This window comes from Colobus angolensis, unplaced genomic scaffold (assembly GCF_000951035.1).
Source record: "Colobus angolensis palliatus isolate OR3802 unplaced genomic scaffold, Cang.pa_1.0 Scaffold1, whole genome shotgun sequence".
Lineage (NCBI taxonomy): Eukaryota > Metazoa > Chordata > Mammalia > Primates > Cercopithecidae > Colobus > Colobus angolensis.
In genome coordinates this window covers 2,726,974-2,746,657 of record NW_012110918.1, presented here as the reverse complement: position 1 = coordinate 2,746,657, position 19,684 = coordinate 2,726,974, and the positions used below count along the sequence as shown (strand labels likewise).

Genomic DNA, 19,684 nt, shown 5'->3' with positions numbered 1-19,684 from the left:
CCCGTCTCGGCCTCCCAAAGTGCTGGGATTACAGGCTTGAGCCACCGCGCCCGGCCTCAGGCTGGTCTTGAACTCCTGACCTCAAGTGATCTGCCGGCCTTAGCCTCCCAAAATGCTGGGATTACAGGCGTGAGCCACCATGCCTGGCAAGAGCATTTTACTTGTATTATTTCATTTAATCTTTAATGGCAAATTTATACATGTTTCTATTTTACAGATGGCCACACTGAGGGTCAGAGAGATAAAGTAACTTGCCCAAGGTCAGATTTGAAGAGTTTTAGGAATAGTAAGATCTTAGGGAAATGAATACTTACCCTGGAACTTTGTAAGACACTCAAGAGATTCTTAATGATACCTTATTGGAGTTTTTCACTTAATTGGAATTATCTAGTGACTGTTGAGTAGATGAGTGATCTGTAATATGGATGGATTGAAACAATAGATTTGTCCAAACTAAAAATAATTGAATAAAACCCTTTCAAATACAGAGAGACTGCAACTTTCAATTTAGTAATCTCATTCAATAAAGGGTATATGTAAAGATCTTTATTATGGTGTTATTTTTAATAGTTAATAATTGGAATTATCTTGCAAGGGAAGGGTTAAATAAGTTGATGTATCTACTTGATAGAACATTATGTAGCCAATAATATGATAAGCACTGATCACATGGAAAATACTGAATGTGCTGAGGGCAAAAAAGTAGAATACAGGCTGTCATATTGGCATCAGTTACAATCATTGTAAATATTATGTGAATATTGATCAGAATTGGAGGAGAAAATGAATAAGTGAAAACTGTTGAGTAGTGAGGTTATGATGAACTTTTTTGTTTGTGTAATAAAAAATCAAACAATATGAGAAGATATATTCATAACAAAAATATGAACAGATCCAGTGGACTTTATATGTATGGTGTGTTATACTATACTTAAAAGAAACATTTCCTTGGAAATAATTTAAAAAATAATTTCTAAAATATTTTCTTTCAGCAAATTATTTTCTTGCAAAGGAAGCTAAAGTATGTACAAACTAATAATAGAACCTTGGACTTAGCAATGCAGAGAAGGATACAGATTGCTCTGCTAGTTGAACCATTAGCAGTTGCTGTGAGAAATCATCTCAAATGACATGACATAAAAATGAGTATATTCTGTTTTGTTAGAAACATGATCCTCATGATTGTGTTAGATTAAATCTGCAAACCCTTGCAAACAATTTGGGTAGCATTTTCTATGGCCACTGGGCCATTGGATTCTTAGTAAATCTTGTTGGATTTGATAAAGACTAATTCCTTTTTTTTTTTTTTGAGACAGAGTCTCGCTTTGTCACTCAGGCTGGAGTGCGGTGGCGTGATCTCGGCTCACTGCAAGCTCTACCTCCCGGGTTCACGCCATTCTCCTGCCTCAGCCTCCCGTATAGCTGGGACTACAGGTGGCCGCCAACACACCCGGCTAATTTTTTGTATTTTTAGTAGAGATGGGGTTTCACCGTGTTAGCCAGGATGGTCTCAATCTCCTGACCTCGTGATCCGCCCTCCTCAGCCTCCCAAAGTGCTGGGATTACAGGCGTGAGCCACCGCGCCTGGCCCTAGACTAATTCTTAATTGCTTAGGAATATCTAGTTGAGATTTGCAGTTTCTATTCTTATTCATTTTAATGGTACCCAGTCTTATGTCACTGTAAAAAACATGAGAACTTTATTCAGCTAAGTGTGCAATTTAAAAGCCCTCGTTTACCCAGTTCGTAGGTTGAACAGTATTTTTCCCTCGAGAGCTTTTGGATTGATTCTTCCTGTGATTTTGATCTCAACTGGTTGTAAGTTCGATATGTTTATTGCTGCATGTTTTTTCTTGTTCTTATATGCCTGTTTTGGACAGGACAGAAACACCAGTGCTTCCCTCTAGTATTTGAAGTTATTGTTTTAACATATAAAAAGCCATGCTTGTGGTAGTGTGTTAATACTATAATCAAGAAAATTGTGCATTAAATGTCCATGTGGTTAATGATGGCTGTTCTTTCATGGCAGTGCTGGGAGAAGGACTGGCCAAGGGAGAGGATGCCTTTCGGGCAGTGCTTTGCTGCATGCAGCTGAAAGGGAAGCTCCAACCTATATCCACCATTCTTGCCAAGTCACTGACGGGAGAGTCCCTGGTATGTTGATAAGCTCTAATTTTGTATGCCTGAAAACAAATTTTTATTTGATTCCTTGGGTATATTGTGGGGAAAAAAGTGTATCTTTTTTTCTCTTAGTTCTTATTAGAAAGCAAAATTCATGAGTATCCTGAGATGTAATAACCTGTTTTTCTTTTCGTTCTTTCTTTTTTTGTGTGTGACAAGGTCTCAGTCTGTTGTCTAGGCTGAATGAAGTGGTGTGATCACTGCACACTGCAGCTTCAACCTTCTAGGCCTAAGCGATCCTCCTGCCTCAGCTTCCTGTGTAGCTGGGACTACAGATGCGCACCACCATCCCTGCTAATTTTTGACTTTTTGTGGAGACGAGGTCTGATCGTGTTGCCCGGGCTGGTCTTGAACTCCTGGGCTCAAGTGATCCTCCCTCCTTGGCCTCCCAAAGTGCTGGGATTACAGGCGTGAGCCCCTGCTCTTTTTTCAAGACCAAACTGATGTTTAATTATTGATTCTTGTAGTTTGTGATTATATGTATAAGAATTATAGATACTTTAAAATAATTTAGGTTAACTAAGTGATTTTCTTTGAAGATAGGATTTAACAGAGCCTGAGTTTTAAAATGCTGATGTGGACATATGCTCTGATAGGGTTCTTAAATTCAACAATTTATTTCATAAATGTTTAAATCTATCCAGACTAAGTAATAAGGGCTTCTGTTTCTTTTCATATGTGTGTAAGTAATATCCATAACCGCTCTGATGGAACTAGCTAACTCTATTCAGACTTTATAATCAATTTTGTAAATGTAGCATTTGATTTTTTTAAGTGACGGGGTCTTGCTATATTGCTGAGGCTGGAGTGCAGTGGCTATTCACAGGGGGTGATCATAGTGCACTGCAGCTTTGAACTCTTGGGCTCGAGTGATGCTGTTTCAGCCTCCTCAATAGCTAGGGCAATAGGCATGTGCCACTTGATCAGCACTGTGTTTAATTTTTTGGCTTCTTTTTGGTTGAGATAGTTGAAAGACTACTTTTTGAAACTTTGGAATTGATAATCTGTAGAAAGTGGAAGAAAAGAGCTATAACCTTTTTTTTAAAACCAATTCATAACCTATGAAATTTGTTGATAATTTTCAAGAATCGTAATGAAAAACAGAGCAAGAAAATATATTTATACTTTGCTCTGCTCTGTGAATTCCCTGTATCTTACCTATTCTTCTGAATTGATATAGGTGATAAAATTAGGAGGCAGATTTGTGCTTTTACTGCAAATATTAAATAACTATATTTGGTTAAAAAGAAGTTAGGAAAGTACTTGGTATATTTTTGAGTGTAACGTATTGGCCTATCTCGGGATAGTTATTTTCTAAGAAATTATTGTGCAGTGACTTGTTTAATTATGTTTATCAGTGTCTTTTGATTTCACCAGATTCACAAATGAACTTAAAAGCTAAAATTTATTAGCATAGAAAAATTATATAGCTATTTAGTTCTAAGTAGATGATAAAGGAATATATCTCTTCTTTGTTATTAAGATTGTCATTAAAGGGCTTTTCTGTATAAGTTAAGTCTATTACAGTTTTACCCGTTGTTTTTAAATTTAAAACTAGTAAAGAGTAATTTGCTTTTAAATCTCAAAGAAATTTAGATTTCAGAAAAGTATTTTCCTTTTATTAAAGAGTCATTTTTAAAGTGGTGTGATCAGCTTATGAATCTTTCTGAATCATGGCTGAGTTCACCATTTTGTACATAAAAGCTTATTAATCTTAGGGAAAAGGTTAAAAACAGCTATAGATTATTTTCCTTTTCATTTATGCTATCTTGCTCTGTGGTGGTACCTGTTGTTAATATTTTCTTGAATTAATTTTAATTAATGTAAGGTGAATACAGTGGTTTTACTTACCAGAAAAGGCACTCTATATAGTTTTTCCTGTTAACCTTTTAAACTTTCCTTGTAGATGTGTTGCTTTATTATCATTGTTAATAGTAGTAGTGATGAGGGATGAGGATAACATTGTTTTTTACAAATAAACTTCAGAAACAACAGAGGAATTGAGCTAAGTTGCCATAGTAAAGAACCAATATACTAATTGGTTTTTCTCTTTTTTATTCACCCTTTCAGAATGGGATGGTAACAAAGGATTTGACAAGACTAAAAACACTTCTTTCAGAAACAGAGGTAAGACCATTTCAGTGGATCTGTTTGGAAGAGTTTGACTCAATCTGTCTAGTAAGCATTATGTATTAAATTTTGGAAAACCTTTGTGACATCAGCCAGAAGGCAAGTCTGTGAAGGTGGGGCAGTGGTACTGCCAGCCTACCCTCGTAACCCCCGTAACCCACAGTCCCATCCTGGGAACGCTGCTTCTTCTGTACAACAAATGGGAAGATGATTGGGAAAATTTAGTTTTTAACTACTTCTGGCTACTAGAAAATGAAATGCTATCATTAAAAATGAGATACTTCTCAAGCCTTATTTATTTCTTATTTATTTATTTGAGACTGGGTCTCACTCTGTTACCCAGGTTGGAGTGCAGTGGCGTGATCACGGCTCACTGCAACCTCGACCTCCCTCGGCTCAGGTGATCCTCCCACCTAAGCCTCCTGAGTAGCTGGAATTACGGGCGCATTCCACTGCCTGGCTAATATTTTTATTTTTAATTTTTGCTAGAGATGGAGTTTTGCCATGTTGCCCCGGCTGGTCTCCTGGGCTCAAGTGATCTGTCTGCCTCTGCCTCCCAAAGTGCTGGGATTACAGGCATGAGCTACCACACCAGGCCTTCTTTTTGTCTCTTTTAAAGCACCTGATGGAAGTCTGTGACTTAAGGACTGTCTTTGAGGAATGTGTTTAGGAGATGGAAATAATGTGTGTGAGGATAAATAGTGAACAAAAAAGTACTTCAGTGAAGGACTTGGAGGACACATGGAAGGAAGGTCAGGGACAACAGTGGCATGTAAAAGGCCCTGAGCAGGCCGGGCGTGGTGGCTCAAGCCTGTAATCCCAGCACTTTGGGAGGCCGAGACGGGTGGATCACGAGGTCAGGAGATCGAGACCATCCTGGCTAACACGGTGAACCCGTGTCTCTACTAAAATACGAAAAACTAGCCGGGCGAGGTGGCGGGCCCCTGTAGTCCCAGCTATTCGGGAGGCTGAGCCAGGAGAATGGCGTGAACCTGAGAGGGGGAGCTTGCAGTGAGCTGAGATCTGGCCACTGCACTCCAGCCTGGGCGGCAGAGCGAGACTCCGTCTCAAAAAATAAAAAAATAAAAAATAAATAAATAAATTAAAAAAAAAAAAAGGCCCTGAGCTTTGTAAGTCTCAAATTTCTCTTCTTCATATAGGCATATAAAAATATTTTTATTTTTAGATGTCCTATTTAAAAAATAGCCATTTTGTCAGCTTTGGTCATAAATAAAAGCCCACGTACAGTGATTAATTGGCTTATTTATTCAAGAATTGAGCACTTCCTGTGTGCTAGGTACCGTGCTTGTTGCTGGGGATACAGCACTGAACATGGTTCTTGTCCTCTTGGAGGTTAAAGTTTAGGAAGGAGATAGACAAATAAATGAATTAAACAATCATAGGTGTAATTCACAGAGAGGTAGGTGGTATGAGGGAAAAGAATGAACTCTTCTGCTGGAAAAATCACTGGATTTGGTGGCCAGGGACTGAGACAGTTAAACCAAGAGCTGAGAGTCGAGAAGGTGCTTACCTCACGGAGAGTGAAATGGAGGGCACTTCAGACAGCCAGAGGGGATGTGCAGAGACCCTGGTGTCAACTTTGACCTCCTGTAGGTTCCTTTCGATTCCAAATGTAGTAATGTATCCCAGTTCATACCAAAAAACAGCAAAGAAGATGGTTACCATGGATTATGCAAGCTGGAAAAAATAACTGTTTTGCTACTATTAGGCTTTTTCTTCTAAATTTCATTTTCTTTGTCTTATGTTGCCTGATTGTGAATTAACCAAGAATCAGTAAGCACTCACTAACTTCAAAGCCATATGTATATATAGGTATTAGGTTGGTGCAAAAGTAATTGCAGTTTTTGCCTTTGAAAGAAATGGCAAAACAGGCCCGGTGCGGTGGCTCACGCCTAGAATCCCAGCACTTTGGGAGACCGAGGTGGGCGGACCACCTGAGGTCGGGAGTTTGAGACCAGCCTGACCAACATGTTGCAACCCTGTCTCTACTAAAAATACAAAAATTAGCCAGGCATGGTGTCAGGCGCCTGTAATCCCATCTACTTGGGAGGCTGAGGCAGGAGAATGGCTTGAACCCAGGAGGTGGAGGTTGCAGTGAGCCTAGATTGCACCATTGTACTCCAGCCTGGGCGACAGTGTAAGACTGTGTCAATAAATAAATAAATAAATAAATAAAGTAATGGCAAAATCACAATTACTTTTGCACCAACCTAATAGTGTATATGTAGCCATTTTAATTTCTAAGAAGTAACAGAAGGCAGTTGTAAATGTTGTAGACTTTTAAAATGAGAGCATAAAATGACCTTTCATTTCATTAAGATTTTTGGCTTTGTTCTTCTTTTATTGCCTTAATTGAATTACCAGCTTTACATCTGATAAACACATGTAATTTATTTTATTTTTAATGTTTATAATCCTGTTGCATGTAAGGCCACAAATATCACTTGACCTTTATTTTGTGACTATACTTTTGGAAGAAGTGACTTAAGTTTTTGTAATTTTTTTTCTATCTGACTAGAGTAGTAGTCTTTTTGGTTAGTGAATTGATGTTATTAAAAGATAACCGTTTAGGAAAAGCTAACAAACAATGCTACCCTTATTGATTATTGCACATGACACATTAAAAATAGCAACAATTTGTTATTTAAAGATTGGGCTAAGTTGACATTTAACTTGGAAATGCTAGTGGGTGAGACTAAAGACCTGGAACTCAAGGCTGATTTATAAAAACAAAAACAAGTATTGTTTAGTAAATATTCTTTAGTAACATTTAAAATATCTGATTAATAGATTTAATTCTGAATTTATAGTTCTAGCAGTGTAATCTTTGGCCGTTTTTCCTGAAGGTGTCAGTAAAGACTAATGATGATAAACTTTTCTTTTTGTTTTGGAGTATGAGCGCATAAATAGAGTGTTTAAGAAAACAATCACAACACTTTGGAACCTAAAAGCCAGTACTGCTAAATACTTAGCCGGGCTGAGTGCCTTACTTTACCAGTTCTCTGCTGAGCCTGTGCTGCTCCCCAGATCCCCATGAGACCTAGAGCTCAGTGTCAGCACAGGCCCGCGTGGGTCATCACTGATCCTTGCAGGCGCTGCCTGCTGAAATGCACTGTGTGGTGTTCTCTCCAATATTCATAAGTGTTTTAGGCTTTATTTTATGACCAAAACATTTTAATAATGTTTATTAAACATTTTTATTCCTGTTATTTTTCTTGCACATTTGATAAATTTATTTTGATAGGTTTTAAAAAGGGATACTTTAAAATTTTCCTGCTTGCAGTGAATTTTTAGCTTATCTGTTTATATATGTTATGTAAACAGAATCATTTGAAGGGCTAGTTTGTGACAGTGGCAACATAGACCTTGCTTGGAGAATTTAAAGAGATCTTTTAGTGGCTTTTTTTTTTTTTTTTTTTTTTGCAGCATAGAATGCTTATAATATGAGTAGTTACTCCTGATTTGTTAATCTGTGTATTCTTTTTTTTTTTTTTTTTTTGAGACGGAGTCTTGCTGTCCTGCCCAGGCTGGAGTGCAGTGGCCGGATTTCAGCTCACTGCAAGCTCCGCCTCCCGGGTTCACGCCATTCTCCTGTCTCAGCCTCCCGAGTAGCTGGGACTACAGGCGCCCACCTCATCGCCCGGCTAGTTTTTTGTACTTTTTAGTAGAGATGGGGTTTCACCGTATTAGCCAGGATGGTCTCGATCTCCTGACCTCGTGATCCACCCGTCTCGGCCTCCCAAAGTGCTGGGATTACAGGCTTGAGCCACCGCGCCCGGCCTAATCTGTGTATTCTTATATTCAGTCCTTCATTTTACAAAAAGAATAGGTTGCCTTTTAAAAACTCCTTAGTTAGTGCTTTACTGATAATCAGAAGGCATTTTCCTGTAGAAACAGTATTACAGAGTTTAGTTCAAGCCCAACCAAAAAAGGACAATTTAATCAACCACATATAAATTATAGTGATAGTATTGTTTCAGTTATGACCAGTTAGCATTCATGACGTTCTTTCTATGGTACAAGATATTCCAGATTTCATCTTGGGGTATTGTTTACTCCTCCTGATTCAGTTTAACATTTACTAAGCACCTGTGCTGTTCAAGGCTCTGGAAAGCTGAGATGTCCATGAAAAGCAATCTGTCAGGTGAGAGATGCACATAGCTAATGTGCACACAGGGCAGCCTGTGGTCAGTAAGTGCTATCACAAAATACAGGCAGGGAAAGGGGAAAACTCTGCAGGGAAATCAGGGAGGCAAAAGTGTGAGAACTGAGTTTAAAGGATAGGGATAGCTAAGTATATTAGTCTGTATTAGTCTGTTTTCACGCTGCTAATAAAGACATACTTGAGACTGGGCAGTTTACAGTAGAAAGGTTTAATGGACTCACAGTTCCATGTGGCTGGGGAGGGCTCACAATCATAGCGGAAGGTGAAAGGCGCATCCACATGGCGGCAGACAAGAAGAATGAGAGCCAAGTGAAAGGAGTTTCCCCTTATAAAACCAGTAGATGTTATCAGACTCATTCGCTACCACAAGAATGATACAGGGGAAATTGCCCCCATGATTCAGTTATCTCCCACTGGGTCCCTCCCACAACATGAGGGAATTATGGGAGCTACAATTTAAGATGAGATTTGGGTGGGGACACAGCCAAACCATATCACTTAGTAAAGACCCACAGGTGACTTGATACAGGGCAAGACTGGCAAGCTGTCAGTTGGTTCAGGGATAAATGAGACAAGTGGTAATTAGGGCTTTACCTAGGACAGTGGAAGTGGGAGGAGAGAATGTAAGAGAGGTGAAAGACATTCTGGACCTATTTGGACAAGATTTGGAGAATATTCAGAGCATGATAGAAGAGGGAGGAGTTCAAGATGGCTTTAAAAATTTCAGCTTGGCTCTCTTTGGGTACGAAGAATCCATTAACTTGTGATAAAGGACGCTGAAGAAGGATCAACTTTGGGATAAAGTTGATGAATTTTGCTTTGGACCTATTACATTTAAAGTGCTTAGGTAAATCATCCATTTATCCATGCACCCATCCACCCACCCATGCACCCATCCACCCACCCACCTGTCCATCCATCCATCCACCCACCCGTTCACCTATCCACCCATCTAATCATCCATCCATCTATCCACCCACCCACCCACCCATCCACCCACCAATTTGTTTACCCATCCATCCATGCACCCATCCACCCACCCATCCATCCATCCATCCACCCACCCACCCACCTATCCATCCATCCATCCATCCCTCCATCCATCTCATCAACGGTCTATCTCTCCACCCACCCACTCATCCAACATTTACTGAGCACCCATTATTATGTGCCAGATACTTTGAGAGGTACAAGAATATAGAAAGGCAGTTACAGACTGCTGACAGCAGATCTGTATATAGCTGATAACGATCCAGCATGTAAAATACTACAGAATAGTTTAGAAAAAGTACTATGGTTGGCGCTTTGTTGAAATTGGAGGTGTAGAGCTTAGGGTAAAGTTAGAACCAAATATGCAGATTGGTGATTTATCTGAGGATGTTAGAGCGAATGGATCCCTAGACTTGGACTTCTCTATGGGAGAAGGGCTCATCTCAGAGTGAGTAGGGGACCTGGCAGGAAGTGCTCCCAGGCTCCAAAGTGGTAGCATGCCATTAGCTGCAAGAGAAAGGAACCTCTAGTGGGGCGCGGTGGCTCATGCCTGTAATTCCAGCACTTTGGGAGGCCGAGGTGGGTGGATCACCTGAGGTCAGGAGTTGGAGAGCAGCCTGGCCGACATGGCGAAACCCCGTCTCTGTTAAAAAGACTAAAATTAGTCAGGCATGGTGATGGGGATCTGTAATCCCACCTACTCAGGAGGTTAAAGCAGGAGAATCACTTGAACCCAGGGGGTGGAGGTTGCAGTGAGCTGAGATTGCGCCACTTCACTCCAGCCTGGGTGAAAGAGCAAGACTTGGTCTCAAAAAAAAAAAAAAAGAAAAAAAAATGGAAAAGGACCTCTGTAATCAGACATTTTCTAGGTGTTATGAAGAGGAGAGTAAAGTGAATAAATGGATGGAAGATGCTACCCCTTGAGGTTCAGGACCGGGGATTTGCACTTCTCTTCTTCTGCCAGTTAGTTGCTGTGTAGGAGGTCTCTATCAGTTTCCTTAATGAGAGCCTCACAAATACATGTTTTCCATATTTAATTGTAGTTTAACATAGAAAAAGACAAAAATCATTGGCAACATATTAATGTTATTAAAAATTTCTGAGTATTCCAACTTCACCTTTGTTTTAATGTTGAAAATGTTCAAATTTAGTTCAGCATCAACTGATTATTTCTTCCTTAAAAAATGTCTTTCATTTGGAAAATTGCAGACAGCAACTAGTAACGCCCTCTCTGGATATCACGTGGAAGACTTAGACGAGGGTAAGTGCCAAACGCTGTGTAACTTCTGGTGGCTGTGAATATGGGCTTTGCTTTTTTTTTATTAATTATTGGGAGAAAATTTACTGAGTTGCAGTACATGTAAATGGAGATGTAGAAGAGAATATAAGATTTTAATTTTAAGAAGTAGGTGTCGATGAAAGCAATTTTCTCCCTGGTACCTTTTCATAGAAGAATGGAATAATGGAGGTAGGAGGTAACTTCAGAGATCATCTTGTTTATTTCCTTGCCTCCATGTAAGACTAAATTTAAACATCATTCTGAACAATCTGTAGAGGGAAGATTTTCCTTCTCTCTCAGTCCTGTGCTAGTACAGTTACCACTTTTTGGAAGTTTTGATCTGTAAGCTGAGTTGTTCCTGCCCTAATGAAACTCTGTGATCTCCTCTCCTCTCACCAGAGGAAAGGGAAAAGATGAACATTCATTGAGTGCCTGCTGAATGCTGTGTACTATGGGCAGTGTCTTTCACAAAACATGTACTGACTTCTTAGAGTCCTTCTTCATCTTTTTGATGGGTGATGAAACTGACATTAAGGTTTAAGAGTTGCCCCAAAGTCACACAGCTAGTAAGAGATGAAGCACAGCTTTAAACTCAACCTGGCTGAATATCTTTCTTTTCCTTTTCTGGGGGACATAATGACTTGTGAGGGAGCAGAAAATGACTGTAAGTTCCTTGAAACTTGTTGTTGCTCAACCTCTATAAAGTTCTAGTCTGTTTTCCCTCATAATCCTTATTTTCCCTGGCTTATTTAGAAACTCTTATCCAAACAAATCAAAGCTCATTGTATTCACAAGTAAATAAATAATTGTGTTTCTAGCTCCTGTCTCAGAATTCAACTTTTTGAACTTTATTTCAATTATAAAAAAGGATTACATTCTACAGTGACATGTGACAGACAAATCCTAAGGAACATGGATGATAATGTGATAACATGGAACTTCTCACTATGCAGTAGTGGAATTTGTTATGTAAGCTTTCCTTCCAGGATACAATGATTTTTTTCATTCCTGAAGGAATTCCTGATAGACAAACATCCCATGCCTAAGAAATGACAAATATACCAGCCACCCGCCTTGTACTGTTAGGGAAGAGATTGCATGGAAACCTGTCCACCAGTTGCTAGGACAGAGTCAGAGTCACCAGCTTGATTTAACTAACTGCTGGGAAACTGCCTCTTCAGTGATTCCTACGTTTTATGTAGCTGATTGGTAGATTACTTTTTTGGTAGAGGCAAGTATGTCATGTTCTTTTTTACATCATATGGGATGATGTATGTGGAGGGATTGTAGTATTTCTTATACATTAAAATATCAGAATTACTGGCTAGCCTCAAATGATAAGACTATATCCTAATTACTCCCTAGGGTCTTGTAATGGTTGGCATTTCCGCCCACCACCTAGGGGAATCACAAGCAGCGAGGAATATACTTTGTGTAAAAGGTAATGTGAATTTTTTTTTTTTAAACAATGACATGTTTTGTTGAAAGAACAGATAGTTTTCCTTATCTAATGGAGTAAAGTGGTTTATTTTCAATTTGAAACAGAAGCCATAAAGGTCATTATCATTAAATAATAAAAGTCAAAAGCATATTGATGAGTCGTCTTCCTTTAATTCTAAAAAACAGTGATCTAAGTGCAGGTTGTTAAGACTGTTCAGTAGTCTTTTATTTTTATCTATTTATTTTTTTTGAGATGGAGTCTCTCCCTGTCACCCAGGCTGGAATGCAGTGGCACGATCTCGGCCCACTGCAACCTCCGCCTCCCGGGTTTAAGCGATTCTCCTACCTCAGCCTCCTGAGTAGCTGGAATTACAGGCGCGTGCCACCATACCTGGCTAATTTTTTTGTATGTTTAGTAGAGACGGGGTTTCACTGTGTTGGCCAGGCTGGTCTTGAACTCCTGATCTCATGATCTGCCCGCTTTGGCCTCCCAAAGTGCTGGGATTACAGGCATGAGCCACTGTGCCTGGCCTCAGTAGTCTTTTATAATACCAGTTGTATTATGATGGCTGAACTTAATTTCTGTCCTTTTGTTTTTCTTTTCTTTCTTTCTTTTTTTTTTTTTTTCTGAGACAGAGTCTCACTCTGTTGCTCAGATGGGAATGCAGTGGCTCAATCACAGCTCACTGCCATCTCTGCCTCCCAGGCTCAAGTGATCCTTTCACCTCAGCCTCCCAAGTAGCTGGGACTACCCGCGTGTACCACTAAGCCTGGCTGATTTTTGTATGTTTTTGTAGAGACAGGGTTTCACCATGTTGCTCAGACTGGTTTTGAACTCCTGAGCTCAAGCGATTCTCCTGCCTTGGCCTCCCAAAATGCTGGAATTACAGATGTGAGCCACCACACCTGACCATGGCCATTTGTTAATGTGAAATTTACTTAGGTTGTGGTGATCGAAGTTGACAATACTTTATGTAAAAAGTAAAATGAAGAAATGTTAAATTGTTTTAACCTTTCTGAAAAATATTATCTTTGTGTAATTCTTATGTAGAATTTATGAATAATTCATATTGAAGGGCTAACCTTTCAAAATTTAATAATTATTTATTAATGTGGAAGGAATGATTAAAGTTACATTTAAAATGATAAACTCTTCGGTTCTTTTTGTAAGAACTTGTAACTAGTGGGATTTTTAGATATAAATTCTCAGTACCTCTTTGGATCGCTTTTGGTAGTGAAGGAAATTTGCTACATGGTTTTGATTACTGAAAGTCAGGAAACTAATGCGTAAGTATTGAAAATCCTAGTGGTGTTATGTTGTAGAAGAGATAGAACGCAGTCCTATGAAAAGGAAATATGAGAAGATTTGAAGTACAAATGAAGTACAGATGAAGTACAGACACTTTTTAGAGAAATAATTTAAAGCCAAGCAATAGAAAGACAAAGATTTGGTCCATTAAGACATACTGAAAAGAAACATAAAATGATTTTAAATGTGTCTTCAGAAGTGTAACAGAATTTAATAAATAGTATAATTTTAAGTTCAAGTACTTTGTTGTACCATCAGGAAAAGTTTTAAATATATTCATTTTTTCAAATAACGGTGAACCATTTGAAAATTTATATTGTGCTATGGTTCATTTTTTTATTTCTTACTATCCATATTTTTTCCAATTGAAAAATGGTCTGTAATATAACATCGATCTTTTGCTATTTATAGTTTTATATTTACATTTAATTACATTTATTTTTATTTATTTATTTATTTTTGAGATGGAGTTTTGCTCTTGTTACCCAGGCTGGAGTGGAATGGCATGATCTCGGCTCACTGCAACCTCTGCTTCCCGGGTTCAAGTGATTCTCCTGTCTCAGCCTTCCAAGTAGCTGGGATTACAGGCATGTGCCACCACCCCAGCTTTTGTAGTAGAGATGGGGTTTCTCCATGTTGGTCAGGCTGGTCTTGAACTCCCGACCTCAGGTGATCTGCGCTCCCAAAGTGCTGGGATTACAGGCGTGAGCCACTGCGCCTGACCATTTAATTATATTACTAGTTTAATTTTCATTTTTTCTCAGATCTTTTATCAGTGTTTTTATTATTTTTATTTAAAAACTGGCTTTGCCTATAATTTTGCAGGGTATTTAAAACTTTTTTAAAAAGTTAGTGATCAGGGCTGGGCATGGTGACTCATGCCTGTAATCCCAGCACTTTGGGAGGCCAAGGCGGGTGCATCACTTGAGAGGTCAGGAGTTCGAGACCAGCCTGGCCAACATGGTGCAACCCCATCGCTACTAAAAATACAAAAACTAGCCAGGCATTGTGTCGACGGGCACCTGTAATCCCAGCTACTCTGAAGACTGAGGCGGGAGCATCCCTTGAACCCAGGAGGCAGAGGTTGCAGTGAGCCAAGATTGTGTCACTGCACTCCAGCCTGGGCAACAGAGCAAGCCTCTGTCTCAAAAAAAAAAAAAAATTATCAAAGTATTTTATTTTTATCTGTTTTTGATCACTGAATTGTCAGTTGAATTTTCTGAGTTGTAAACGTTGAGAAATCATTGACTCTGTTTCCTTTAAAATGAACATTTATAATTTATTCCCTTGAATTTAACATGACTGTTGAATAAATTTGTGACTCTGTAATATAAAACTTTTATTCTAAATTTATTTAAAACTTCAAGCAAGTTAATATATTTTCAGTGAAATATAGGTAATAGTAATGTAGAAAAGAGTAAAATCACTATGTTTAAAGGTGAAAACTAAAAGCCTTAAAATGGTAATTAATCATATGTTAACTTTTTTCAGAATGAATTTCCCATATGTAGAAAAATTTTTTAAGGTCCTTATCATTTTGGGAAGTAGGGCATACCTGTGTGTGAGCAGCAAATCCACTTGATGTCAGTGTTGCTTTAAAAAAATCGTACTCTGGCTGGGCATGGTGGCTCACACCTATTATCCCAGCCCTTTGGGAGGCTGGGGTGGGTGGATCAAGAAATCAGGAGTTCAAGACCAGCCTGGCCAAGATGATGAAACCCCGTCTCTACTAAAAATACAAAAACTAGCCAGGCGTGGTGGCAGTCGCCTGTAATCCCAGCTCCTTGGGAGGCTGAGGCAGAGAATTGCTTGAACCTGGGAGGCAGAGGTTGCAGTGAGTCGAGATTACGCCATTGCACTCCAGCATGGGTGACAGAGCGAGACTCTGTCTCAAAAAAAACCAAAAAAACAAAACGGAAACAAAAACAAAACCCAGTTATTCTAAGAGGAATTGTCTAATAGGGTCCTTATATGACCAAAGAAGCTACTTTTTAGTGCCCCTTCTGGAGGGCCAACGTGAATACCTATGCCTTAGGATCCCCTAATTCCAGAGAAAGTCAGTGAATAATATGGGGAGTTGATGTTTTGATAAACTGTTGTAAATGTTCTCTAAACCTCTTCTCCCTCCTTTATATAAGACAGTACGATAAATATGGCCTTTCAGCACATGAAGTTTTGTTTTTCTTATTGAAGAATCAGAGGGCAAATGCTGGGAGTTTATTTTTAAATGGTTCAACAAAGTATATGATAAAACAGTCTTTCCTATTCTACTTAGATTTTTAGAGCAAGGAATCTGTAGGTATGGTGCCCAGTGTACTTCAGCACATTCCCAGGAAGAACTAGCAGAATGGCAGAAAAGATATGCTTCACGGCTGATAAAATTGAAACAGCAAAATGAGAATAAACAGCTCTCAGGCAGTTACATGGAAACCTTGATAGAAAAGTGGATGAATTCATTGTCTCCTGAGAAAGTGGTGAGGAAAATAAGCTACATTATTTTTTGTTTGTCTTAAACAATGAACTTGAGTCTTGACTTTATTATGTGCTCTATTTTGGTTTATTTCCTTATCTTCTTTGCAAAGAACTTGATTCTGATAGAATGATGTTTTTAGTAGCTGTAGTAGACCCATTTGTTAAAATGAAGAGCAGAACTAAGCCGTTTGAAGATTTGCCTGTACCGTATTAATTACCTTCATTCAGGCAGTTTTTGAGTGCCATTTTGTGGTGGTGATTAATTTTCTTCCCTCTCTTATTTTAGCTTTACTATATTTTGTTCTTATCAAAATTACTGAAAATGAAGGTATAAAATACTTTGCTCTGTAAACAGTTCCATCATCATCTTAACTGTTAACATTTATTTTCCATGCAAAAGATTTTGTTTGTGCCCTTAGCAATAAAAACATAACGTAAATTGCTGTCTGTTTTCAGCTTAGTGAATGTATAGAAGGAGTAAAGGTAGAGCACAATCCTGACCTGTCAGTTACTGTCAGCACTAAAAAATCCCACCAGACATGGACCTTTGCTCTCACCTGTAAGGTATGAATTTTGTGCTAAAGCATATAAGTTGTGTTTAATTTTCTCAACTCTTTTGTGACCTTTGAATCTCTGTGTTAAAACAATATTGAAAATATTTTAATCTAAGCATATTATATATAGGTTCTAAAGTGTATTTCTGTATTTTGATTATTAAAAGTACAGTTTTAAAAATACTTTTAGATGAAATCTTTGTAGATATTTAGGGTGCTTTCATATTTATTTATTTGGTAAAGAGATCTTTGACATATTGTCTTCTAAACTTGGGACATAGGATGGGGTTCATGGCTTATAAATAACTACTTAAAAATTGTTTAATATAGCAGTTCTAAGATTTTTAAACCATAACAACTTGTTTTTATATTTGGTATGATGAAGTCACAAATTCTGTGATAATGGGTTTTTAATATGGGGCATTTTCTGCAGTGCTTCACATCTTAAATTATAGTAGTCAAAGTTTAAGACTGAAGCAAAATAAACAGTTTCTATGAGTATGCTCAGTGGAAAAGTTTTTGTCTTTTTCGTGGCATTTCTTCCGCTGTACTTTCTGTATCTAGAGATGAAAAATCTAAGAACAGTTAGCTTCAGCCTTGAACCCAATCCAGTGCTTTCAGAGGTAACTGCCCTCTTATGAAGGCTTCCTACTTGAGGCTACATGAAACTTTTGTAGGCGAAGAGTATGGAAGGTTGAAGGTTGATGGTTATATAGGGTGATAGCTTTTGCCACAATGAAAAATGAACATGTCATAGGAAGAGAAGGGAGGCTAACGATATAGCATAAATATATAATTTTAACAACTGATTTTTAAAAAAACCTTCTGATTTTCATCTTAAATGGCTTATAAGCACAATTTGTGTTTTAACATAGTATCTTAGAAGCTTGGGGAAGTTAAAGTCCCTTATGGAGATATTTTCATTGAAGAGCCCAATTACAATTGGATTTTTCACCCCTTGTACTCAATGAATTATTTTAACTTCCTTGTAGCCTGCAAGAATGCTGTATCGTGTAGCATTGCTTTATGATGCTCATCGTCCTCATTTTAGTATCATTGCAATATCTGCCGGAGATAGTACTACCCAGGTATCACAAGAAGTCCCAGAAAACTGTCAAGAATGGATAGGAGGAAAGATGGCCCAAAATGGATTAGATCATTACGTGTATAAAGTCGGGATAGCATTTAACACAGAAATATTTGGAACTTTTCGCCAAACCATAGTTTTCGACTTTGGATTGGAACCAGTACTCATGCAAAGAGTAATGATTGATGCAGCTTCTACAGAAGGTAATATTTAGACTTTTTTTCCCTGATACAATGTATTAAAAAGCAACATTTAAACATATGTATTGGCCCCTGAATATATTCCATGGCTAGGAAGAGAATAATAATAATGAAAAAAAAAATCATAGATTAATTGACTCATTTACTGTGTAATGGGCTTATAATGGTTCACACTGTGCCCTGATTTCTTCATAGAGCCACCAGGCAAAGCTTGAGCTTTGGGATTCCCCCACCTTGTTTGAGTAGATGATCAGGCCTGTTTTGGTCTACCAATTTCATTTCACAGTAGGATGGTTTTAGCACAGTAATATCTTTCAATATTAGTTTGGGTAGAATATCATTTTAATGGTAATTGTGCATATACCTACAATGTTTATTTTCATGTCCTATTGACTAGTTAACTTTGCTGATGTTAGTACATTATTTCTGAATGAAAAGTCTTGAATATAATAAGCCTTTATAAATCATTTCGTGCATCCACTAGTGTTAAGGAGGCCAAGGTGCCTTTAATTTAATCTGCTCTTTGGTTTTGGAAAGAGGTCCCTGGTTTCAACATGTAAGTGTGACATAAGGAATTACTTTGTACATTGTCAATTTATTGCCTATACCTAAATTTTATGCCAAGATCCAACAGGACAAAGAAAGGACATGTTAGCCCACATTTCCTTTGCTCTTAGTTGGATTTATAGGTGTTCTATTCTGTTTAACAAAAACTAAATATTTATTTAACAAACACTTCAAAAAGCAGAACTGTATGAAACTTGTCTTTGTATTGACTATAACTAACCATATTGTGGAGGACGTTTTTTGCTATGTACCATAATGTCCGATTCATGAGAACCTAGAAGAAGTTGTTTTTCTTATGAGCAAATGCTAGACTTTTATTTTTTTGCAAATAGTGTAAAGGTGAAATTGGTCTGTCTTCCTCTTTACTTTAGCTGCTAGTAAGTTTGAAACAACGATGGTGCCCAAATTTAACAATTGTTCGATGACATCTTCTTCTGTGTGTGCTGATACTACCCAGACTTCACTTTACCCTTATTTCCCACTGACTTGGATCCCTTTTACTTGTTTTTATTCTGTAGTGTGTATTTTTGTCATCTTTTCAGGACTCTTTGGAATCAGAATAAATTTCCATAGCTAAATAGATATGGTAGTTGATAAAATAAAAAAAAGTATTTGACTTATATATATTAGCATAGTATTTGGCAAATTCTTTCTGCAGAGGGCCAGACAGTTAATATTGTAGGTGTTGCAGGGCAGGTGATCTCTGTTGCAACTACTGAGCTCTGCGTTGTAATGAGAAAGCAGCCATAGACAATACATAAGCAAATGGGTGTGAGTGACTGTGTTCCAATAAAACTTTATTTTCAAAAACAATGGCTGCATTTGACTTTCGTGTTGTAGTTTGCCTACCCCGTACTAGTAAGTTGCTTTTAGAGACCAGACCTTGAGAACCACTAGGCAGCATCCTTTTTAAATCATAAAGAGATTTAAGTCATAAAGAGAGACCAACATACATTTCCTACTCTCAAATATAACTGTAAAGGATGTTCTTGGCTTACATGTGGGTTGTATTTTAGAAGTTTGCTTGTAGATTAGTGGCTTATAGCTCAGACTCCTTTACCCATAGAAATGTTTATAAGTGTTGTCAAGAATTCTTATTAGTTAATAAAATATTTAATTAATAATGTAAAATGTTAAATGTCTGCAGTAAAATGTGAAAGAACGATACTATTAAAACAGATGATAGGCCGGGCGTGGTGGCTCAAGCCTGTAATCCCAGCACTTTGGGAGGCCGAGGCGGGCGGATCACAAGGTCAGGAGATCGAGACCACGGTGAAACCCCGTCTCTAC

At 38.1% G+C, this 19,684-nt stretch overlaps 1 protein-coding gene across 1 annotated transcript in view; it reads left to right on the top strand.

The window, feature by feature from the left end:
• The window catches only part of HELZ (helicase with zinc finger), a 172,135-nt gene that overhangs the window by 44,085 nt on the left and 108,366 nt on the right, over positions 1 to 19,684 (top strand). Inside the window, exons 6-12 of the mRNA XM_011930768.1 lie at positions 2,029 to 2,153; positions 4,251 to 4,307; positions 10,696 to 10,747; positions 12,131 to 12,206; positions 15,790 to 15,988; positions 16,443 to 16,550; positions 17,533 to 17,830. Coding sequence (XP_011786158.1) covers positions 2,029 to 2,153; positions 4,251 to 4,307; positions 10,696 to 10,747; positions 12,131 to 12,206; positions 15,790 to 15,988; positions 16,443 to 16,550; positions 17,533 to 17,830 — 915 coding nt within the window. The remainder of the gene's footprint in view (positions 1 to 2,028; positions 2,154 to 4,250; positions 4,308 to 10,695; positions 10,748 to 12,130; positions 12,207 to 15,789; positions 15,989 to 16,442; positions 16,551 to 17,532; positions 17,831 to 19,684) is intronic.